The 9,832-nt window shown below is 46.7% G+C and overlaps 1 protein-coding gene across 1 annotated transcript in view; it reads left to right on the top strand.

The window, feature by feature from the left end:
• The window catches only part of MARCH4 (membrane associated ring-CH-type finger 4), a 238,934-nt gene extending 232,691 nt beyond the window's left edge, over positions 1–6,243 (top strand). The window contains exon 7 of the mRNA XM_029605145.1: positions 5,488–6,243. Within this exon, the coding sequence (XP_029461005.1) occupies positions 5,488–5,840 (353 nt within the window). The 3' untranslated portion in view covers positions 5,841–6,243. The remainder of the gene's footprint in view (positions 1–5,487) is intronic.
• The last annotated feature ends 3,589 nt before the right edge of the window (positions 6,244–9,832 follow it).

Here is a 9,832-nt window from a genome sequence, read left to right on the forward strand (position 1 = left end):
AAGACGGATCCATGCACTTTTGAAAGGTGCATCCATCAGCGTTATGCAAATGTGCAACGTGCATTAATGTACTGGGTGTCAGGTGCCTCTCATCAAAACAAAGAGTGTGCATTAATGTTTGCTGTTAGCTGATTTAGAAGCAGTTCACAATTACAGAGGCTGTTGAGGAGATCCTTGGAGAATGGGTAAGACCAAGGTGTTTTAACTGAAGAGCTTTTTGAAAATGGGGAACATTTCTTAACCTAAATGTAGCCCCAGACCCAGTCAGCTCTTGGACATGGCCCCGTGTCTTCCAGGGATTCCCGTACAGGAGGAAAGAAACAGCCTTCTCCGTTGGGGCTCCTCCACCTATCAGTCAAGGCAGGTATAAGCTTGCTGTTTAAATTAAAACAAATCTTTACTGGCACTGCTAAGCGGGTAACAAGTAGCTCCAAAACAGCACGCAAAAGATAAATTCAGTTTCTTGTCATCAAATCCATCACAATTCCAAACAGTCAGCTCGTAGAGGCAAGGACCCTTCCTCCCTGGAAGCTCCCTAGTATCTGCTTGGTTATGGCAGCCACCTTGTTCCTAAAAAGGAAGGGGGAAAGTGAGGGTTTACCCTTTCGTGCCCTCTATTCTCCAGACTCAACGCACCATTTCGGAGTGCGCTGTTTCAGCCACCGAGTTACACGGGCTTCGAGCCCCATTGGTGAGGCAGAGGGAGGAGCCCTGTTCTTGCCTGGGGAGGTGTTTCTCAGCCCGCCTGCATTCGATCTCCGCTGCCTGCGCTGTCCCCTGATGAACGCTGACGTTGCTGGGGCAAGTGTTGTTGATCTTCCGCCCGCGCTCCGCAAGGAGGGAGCTGTCGGTTATCCGCAGGGAGCTGGGGTGAGCCCTACGCCATCAATGCAAAATCAAAAAATCCTACAGAGGTCTCTTCAGGGGTCGAGGCCACTTCGGTAGGTGAGCAGCTTTCTCCTGGGGTTCCCCCCTTTGTTATCTCGACCGGCTGTGATCACCCTAGACTCACACTGGGACCTAATAGCAGGTCTATGCCAGATCTTTAGAGTTGAGACAGCTTCCTCGAAATTGGATAAGGTTGCTGAAGCTCATCAGAACACGTTACAGGAGCACTCAGCGACTTTACCATCTCTGGAGAGTGCTGTGGAAAGTCAGTCAATGCTACCTTAATTCATGAGTGTCATTCCCTTTCTAGAAGGATGGAACATTTGGCTAAACCCTTGAATTTGAGATCCCTAAACTTCCCCAAAGTGATGGCTGAACTGCCTCGAGTAACTTAGGCATTATTTTCTTGATGTTTTAAAGATTCCTGCAGAGACGATACCTCCTATTGACAAAGTGGTTTTTCTACCCTTCAGGTTTGCTACCCCAATTGAATGTTGACTCTATGAACGTAACTTCTTATTTGGAGAATTCCAGTATTGAAGTTATTGAAAGGTCTGCATTGTTGCTTTCTTTTTATTTATTTATTTATAACTTTTCTATACCGAAGTTCAAATAACAGAGTTAATTATCACTCCGGTTTACATTGCAACCATAAAACAGTGACAAAGTTGTCTTACATAGAACAGGGGGAGAGAAAAACTTGGATATAGCTTAAGCATGGGGAGTAACGTGTCAAAACTGGTAAGAACTGATAAGAGTTGGCTTTTTGGGGTAACAAGGTATTCCGAGGGAGGGGGTAGGAATGAGGGATTGTAAGGGGGTTGGAAGGTGGGGGGGGAGGGTAGCGGAGGGTTACCATAGATTTAATGAAACTAATATACATATATTAAATAGCTTAGGCAGCGGAAGAAAAAGTGCTTAGGCATCTGAGCTTAGGAAGAGAAGGTCCGTGGAGGATGAGGCAAGGACAAGTGTTATGGGAAGGCTTGTCTGAATAGTAGCGTCTTAAGTCTCTTCTTGAATGTAATTGGATGTATTACATTGAATGTAATTAAGTCTTGAATGTAATTAAGTCTCTTCTTGAATGTAATTTTTATTATAAGCAAGCTTTTTCTTTGGTGATGAAGTCCTACCTTCTGAATTTTGATGTTCCTTTTGTAGGAGGCTTGGTCAGAATGTATCCTGACCCTAGCTAGGATGATGCAAGATCGACGTAAGGGGTTTCTTTCTATGCATTCTGAGATTTTTAACTAGGAGCTTCTGATCTTTTAAGGAACCCATCCAAATGTGTTGTAAAGCTGGGTGCTAGTACCTCTGCTTTCTTTGAACCTGACCAGCGGAAGGAATTTTTTTCTTCTAGAAGGGACAGTCCCAATATTAACCCAGACTCTTTAAAGGGATTCGCATTTTTGGTTTATTGATGTCAGTGATTACACTCACGCTGTCTATTTCTTTCTCCTCTATTTCTGATTTCTCCTCCCTTATTCGTGTTTATTAGTGGGAGAGAATATATTTTTGTAATATATTGCTGTTATAATTTCATTTGTTTGTTTTTTTATGTCTCCCTCAATGTTTCTGTGCAAGGTTTGCCCTTGTATACATTAAAAATTTAATAAATATAAAGTAAAAAAAAAAAAAAAAAGCCACTCGTTCCTCTTAAATGAGCTTCTGGCTGAAGGCTCCTAATTGCAATTGATAAGCAGCTTCTTTCCCCTTCAAAACTCCCCACTGTGCAGCGTCCTTCTCAGGTCACACATCTCTCATACTCCCTTCTGTGTCATGTAAGGTATTGGCGCCATGCCCATGGGCCCAGCCACCTCCTCCGAGCCAGACTGTTGCACGTCTGCATAAATCCTCCTCTGGCCAAATCTCCTTTCCCAGCCCTTCCTTGTGGAGGGACTCAGGCCCAGTGGTGCCTCTTTGTGAAAAGGCAGGCAACGCTGCGCTCCAAGATCTGAATCCCCCACTGCCAAGGCCTTGCTCCAACTCCAAAACTCTGTACTCTCTTCCAGCATCCCATGGACCTAGGAGGTTTCCTAGCTCAAATGACCCCTCCCGTTGGGCAGTGTCACACCTCACTAAACAACACACCTGCCCCTCTTCAAATGACCTGATAACCAAGGGCAGGGGCCGTGCAGGCCTCTGACTGCAACTACTGCCACAGCAGTGAGACCACTGTAACCATTGCAACACGACTCGTAAGGGGCAGAATTTGACCTCCCGGTCCATAAATACATAAGAGGATGCTTAAGACCTGAGAGCTTTTTTTTTTTTTTTTTTTAATTAAAATGTTTAATAGACTATTTAGTGCTTCTGGAAGATGCCAGATTGTTGGAAACCAAAATCCTCCATTTAAAACAACACAGGCAGCAAGCAGTGCAAGATTTCCCACTGCCCTGGCCAACGTGCCTCGTCCCTGCTCTGGAAGGAGAACTGGTGGTGAGAGCAGGTCTTTCAGTCTCCACGCCCTGCCTGTACAGTGTCTTGAGGGGAGATGGCCTCACGTTCCTCCTTCAGTCTGCTTTGTGCCCATGCCACACCCTGCATGGCATCCAGACTTATGGTGTGTCGGATGTTGGCCCGCAGACCAGCAAACCGGCTTCCCACTTTCACAGCGCCTCTGCCCCCCCTGCTTCTGCCATATTGCACAATACCAGGCCAGGACGTTTGTAGGCTGGCACCGACTGAAGCATTGCTACGCACCGCCGAGCAGCGTAACTTATTAGCATGAGGCTCACCCTCATAGCCAACGAGCAGTAAAATAATGCGTTGATTTATCATCCAGTTTACAAGATCTCTTACGTTGCTGGGGGTCTGGCAAATGGAAAGTTCTGCTCAGCTGCGTTTCTTACAGCGCCTCCTTGCCACTAACCCTTCATGTGTTTGGGTTTATCTATGATCTCCAGTTCCTTATTAATATCCCTCTGGTGTGATCTTTCCATGATAAAATGAGGTTACGCTGCTTATAGCATCGCTGTTTGTCGTTTCTAAACCACAACTAGATCTATGCAGCAGACATAAGAGGCAGTCTAGTCAATTCCTTATAATCGTGTCCTGTATCCCTTGGCCATACATGATTTTAGCGTCGGTGTACCTTATCCGTCTCATATCTGAAGCTTGTGACGTTGTTATGTAGCTCTGTCTCCTCCTGATTCTTTTTTCATTTGAAAACTCTCTGTCTTTTGCCTTTTATCTCAGGATGCGTGTCCTCTGGTCCATTTGGCTTGTCTCAGAATCCCTGTTTCTTCTTGCACTATCCCTGTCCTCTAAGTTACACATTGCAACAAATGGCAGGGCCTTATATCTATAGCAAATCATTGGTTATCCATTGGTGTTCCATGATGGCAGGGAATGCAGACTTTATCTCATCAGGGCTGAGATGAGAGTGCCAGGAAAGGGGCCAACGTGTGATGTTGTGCAGCGATGTGATAGCCTCTCTGCTGGAAACTAACCAACTCACTTCCCGCAGGCCACCCAACACTTGTCAGAGGGTGATGAATTTTGCTACTACAGATCTGAACTGGTGACCTAAAAGCAAAAGGCGTTGGAATCTTATCATTGCACTAAGCCACGCAGTCCCCTCCTCGAGGCCCGAGGTTACTTACCAGAGGAGCATTTGAGAAAATGAATACAAGTCTAGAGGGTTCTTCACATGATGTACATTTGGGGGGAAACAGGCCCAACACAGATGCCTGGAGCAAACATTAGCTGATAATGGACCTCTCAGCCTAAGTCTCTGAGTGAATGTCCACCGCCATTGCATGAAGTTTATCAAAATGGCTTGATCTTTTCAAATGATTTTCAGAAGCAAATTTAATTCCTGTTGAAATTTCTGCCTGGCAGTAGATGGTGTGTGGATGTATAGCTGAAGCACAGCTCTAGCAGTCCAGAATAACAGTCACATCGTTCCCCAGTCCTGTAGCGGAGTCTATTGAAGCTGAGAGGTTTTAAAAAAACTGGTTATTGCAGGACTGGCCCAATGGCTCAGAGGCAGTGCTGCTGTATGGGAGACACGGATTCAGTTCCCGAGTGCAACTTCTTGCTCCCTGGGCCATTCAGAACTGGGGATGCTGTGGAGGCAACGTTCACTACCCCCAAGAGCCTGTGTGTGTGGGGGGGAGGGGGAGGAATGGGGGCTGGGGAGTCCCAGTCATCGTCCGATGATGACATCCCCTGGCCGGCTGAAAGCACCCTGGTGCTGGGCTGAGGAGGAAATGCCCAGGGGGCTGTTGCTGGGATGGCGGGGGCTAGATGGGAGGAGTTAAACATGGAGAGCAGCCCTGTGAGGCTGGAAAGGAAGTCTCAGGAGGCTCTAGGCCCAGACGGAGCCGTTTTCCATTTTAGCTGGGAGCGCACAGGGAACAGGGAGAAGCGGGGCAGGCTCCAGACCCCTGGTGACATTCTCAGGGCGCTTTTTTTTTTCTTTCTCGCTTGTGATGCGTCCATCACTCTCCTTCTGCCCTCTGGTCTTAGAAAGCACATATGCAGCCCAATGTTACTGGGAACGCGGCTCCTAAAAATAAAAAAAGCATTGCCCCCTAAGCAGAATAGGTGATTCAGCTAAGACCTTTTCTTTTTGTTTCTTTTTCCATTTTGCAGGCCTAATAATTCATGAAGGACCCTCCGTGTACCGCATTTTTAAACGGTGGCAAGCAGTAAACCAGCAGTGGAAAGTGCTCAACTATGAGAAGACGAAGGACGTGGAGGATCAAAAAATGGGGACGAGCAGGACAAACCAGCCGCCCTCCTCGCAGACCAACCACTCCTCCTCCTCTGCTGGGGACGCAGCCAACAGCGTCGCGCCTGCCGATGGCAACGGGCCCGCCGCCTCCCTGTCAGACCACCACTGTGCGTACACCATCCTGCACATACTCAGCCACCTGAGGCCTCACGAGCAAAGGAGCCGGTCTGGCACCAACAGGGAGCTCGTTATGAGAGTGACGACAGTGTGAGGCGCGGAGGAGGCCCTCGTGCAAACACCACAAGGGAGGAAAAGGCCAAAGCATGGTGTGTGTGCCTTTTTGTAGCCAGGCAAGGCCTGCACTAGGCTGGTGCAGGAGTGGGAAGCCGCCGTAAGGAGACGGCGCTTCAACCCACGCTCGGATGCCGAGGGTTTGTTTTGTTTTTTTTCCCCCAGCCAGAAAATGCTAACTAAGCAAGTGCAATACTCGCCGAAGCGTGTCTGGGCCGAGGTTTGGAGATTTCTGGCTGTGGACATATTAGCATGGCAGTCATATTACCTAACGGTAAGGTTCCTTTAACAAAGCAACCTAAAAGGGTGGGAGAAACCCAACGAGCAAGGAAGAACGCAGCAGTGTTTTGTGACGATGGCTTTTTATTCATAAAGAATATGTTAATCAGGAATTCAAATATTTTGAATGAGTGCATTGATGAGTAAAATACTGCCGCAGAAATGTCCTGAGAGGGGGTCATCTATGAGCACACCTGGGAACTTTGGAGTCAGAGTCGTCCTGAGGTTGGGTATAGATTAGTAGAGATGGGTTTACGGGTCAACTTTCTCTCTTCCACTCTCCACTCCCACCCCCCAACTCTCTCACACTTACACTTTCCCTCTCTTTCTCCCTCCAGGGATGACACACCCCCCCCCCCCCCCCCATCAATCTCTCCCTTATCCCTTCTCTGACCCCCACCACTCTCCCTCTCCCTAGGGATGGGTATAGGGGGCTCCCACAAGGCCATCTCACTCAGCCTTCTGCTTCCTGCTCCAGGCGCTGTGCAGAGAACAGGAGACGGGGAGCCGAGGCCGCGGCCGGAGCAGACAGAGCTAAGAAAAGAAAAGGCCCTTTGCTCCCTAACCCAGCCCCTCCTGGGGGACGGAAGTGAGGTTGGAGTTAACACAACAGAGCAGAGCAAACCTGGAGTGTTTCCCCAGGCATGCTAATCAATCTAATTCAGTTTTGGGTTCCCCAAAACAAAATCCTGTTGGTTAAGATTAAGCAACTCACCGCCCTGAAAGGTTGTAAAGGTTATTGTGGGAGAATGGCATCAGATCTTTGGAAGGGGTTGGTTCCCAGATGGTGGGCGGGATCCATTAAATTTAGAAGTGCATGACAGGACAAGGTTCCACTGTGATTACTCAACCAGGGAACATCACAAGTACAACGCAGGGCGGCAAGAATTATGTTCTGCCATAACCCATTCCATTTAGTTTTGCTAAAAGTTCTGTAAATGGAGTTTTGCCCAGTTTGATTGAGAGCTGTTTTGCCCAGTCGGCTTGTTCCATGGCCGGATTTGCAGATATGTGCAGTAAGGCAGCGCTGCACGATCACGTGTTGTGGTTTGCCTAGCCAGGATGCTCCTTTCCTTCATATGACTTTGCAGCCCACGTTAGAGTGCATTGTGTACCTGAGCAGTGCCGGGTGTTTGGGGCATGCATGACAGAGGTCACATGGACATGCCAGACTCTGGAAGTCCATGTGACCGGAGCGACAACGCTGTGATCAGACTCTGAAATTTGTTTTTGCCGTGCAAAATGCCCATCTCTAACTAACCCTCCCCTCCCCTAATTCCTAGATGGATTAATCAAGGCAAATTACCTTGTGGTAAGCACAGAGAGAGAGGGAGAAACATCCCCGGACAGGTTTACTCTGTGATATTGTGTGCTGGGTAGAAGGGAGGATACATTATTGGAATCTATCTTCTGAATAGCTAATGCTAATAATTGGTCTTCTTTGGTTTTCTGGAAGCTTATGTGGTTGGTCACATGGCAATCTGGACTATGTGAAAAAATATTTATTTATTTTATTTTATTTATAACCTTTTCTATGCCGAAGTTCAGGTAACAGAGTTACTTATCACTCCGGTTTACATTGCAACAGATATAAATATTAAACAATGACAACAAGTGTCTTACAGAGAACAGGGAAAGAACAACTTGGATAACATAACTGGGAACAAGAACATTACAAAACTATTAATGCGAAACAAGCCATGGAGAGGGAGAATAGCTATCAATCCTTTCTCATCCCTCATCACTGCCCATAATTTTTCCTTCCTTCCTTTTATATGCAGATATCAGGTAATTTCAACCAGGCTTCACCTTGGTTTACTTTTCATCCGCTAATCTCACCCCAGTTATTTTCCCTCAGCCCCCTGTCTGACCTCGTGTATCTAACTTGACACCGAGGGCTTAGTAAGGAGATTTTTAGTAGGAGATTAACCCCTAACCTTCTCCTAGTAAACATATGTCATCCCACTTTGGATACACAATCAAACCTTGCTTCACCTGTTCCAAAGAAACCGTAAAATGCTGCCTCAAACCCATGCCCGTTCTGTTAGTTCAGTCCAGGGAGCAAAAGGCTAAGCCTGAGAGCAAGTTCTGTAGGGACGTGCTGCCTGGTCAGTCTCCAGTGCGTCTTGTCAAGTCTTAGGCTGCCTGCACACTGCAGAGAGCAGGCACTGCAACTCTCCTTCCCACCTAGTCAGTGTCATGAATGAAGGTCCTCTGCACGTTCTTAGCTGTATGTCGGATTTGGAGACTCTCTTTTCTGTTTTTTTACTAACATTTACTCTTCATATGGTGAAAAAGGGAAGAAGTGTAGGTCTTAAGAGAGGCACCTTTACATAAATTACCAAGTCAGCAAGTGCTGGAAACAGAGAACGCTAAGCCAAAGGGAGCCTTAGGAAATTATTTATTACATAGAACGTGACATGATAGCAAATACGGCCCTTTCAGTCTGCCCATCCACATTTCCTCTCCTTCAGAGATCCTCTGTGCTTGTCCCGTATTTTCTTGGATTCTGATACCGTCCTTGTTCCCACCACCTCCACAGGGAAGCTGTTCCATGTATCCACCACCATCTCTGTAAAGAAATATTTCCTTAGGTTACTCCCGAGACCACCATCTTTTGTCGTCATCCCATGACCCCTTGCTCTGCAGCCTCCTTTCCATTGAAAGAGGCCCGCCTCCTGTGCATTTATTCCTTGAAGTGAAGTCTGTTTACCACTGTTGTTTGTCACCTCCCACTCAACCGGTGTCCAACCCAGTCAAACCTTAATTTGTTTATAAGTCGCCTATGCAGAACCAAGTCCAAGCCTTCCTGAAATCCAAGCACATTACATCTAATGCTCTATCCGGATCTAACTCTCTTGTTTATCCAATCAAAAATGTATCTGACAATACCTACCTCTGATAAAAACCACGTTGCCTCAGATCCTGTCATCCACTGAATTCCGGAAACTTCAGTCTCCTCTGTTTTAGCAACAAGAATTCCAATAATTGGAATTGTTCCATGATGAAATTCTGCACATGTTTTGTGAATCGGATAGTTTGTGGGGAAACAGATGAAAGGGAGGAAGCGGATTTCCTGTACCAGACATGTGATGCTATAGGAAAACTGAGTCGGCCCCAAGATATTGTGCAGGAGAATAAGACAAGAGATGAATTTGTGCAGCAAATACCTGCCAGTTGCAAATCTTATTCAGATATGAGTTTGGCAGTCACTAAACAAGGACCATCTTGTGAATCACTGCAACTTAAGCATGCAGGTCACATCATTTCTTCACTGGACACCTCCTTCTGAAAAGGCAAATGCGGGAAATCAGCGATTGGACCTGCGAATCCTATAGCTGTTACTGAACAAATCTGTAAAATCCCCAAACTGCAATCTAAGAATTTTGATGACTAAAGTTACAGTAAAGTTAAGCAGGATGCATTCTATACATGCAGGGGACTTTGCCTCACAACTCTGTTCAGTTGGCTACAGCCATAGGAAGAATATTTCAGAAAATGCAGCAGCTTTACTAATAAAGACTCAGTTGTACCTCCAAAGTTCACTTTTACAAAGGTTAAATGTTCTCTGCTAATTGCTGCTCATTCTGATCATGATAGAGTAGCGCCCCCACCAGGCAATGTAGGGAAAATAAACTGCCACCAATAGATGGAGCAGGGCTGCAGCAGAAGAGCCCACCAGCACTCGTGCAA

The sequence above is a fragment of the Rhinatrema bivittatum genome, chromosome 6, assembly GCF_901001135.1.
Source record: "Rhinatrema bivittatum chromosome 6, aRhiBiv1.1, whole genome shotgun sequence".
NCBI lineage: Eukaryota > Metazoa > Chordata > Amphibia > Gymnophiona > Rhinatrematidae > Rhinatrema > Rhinatrema bivittatum.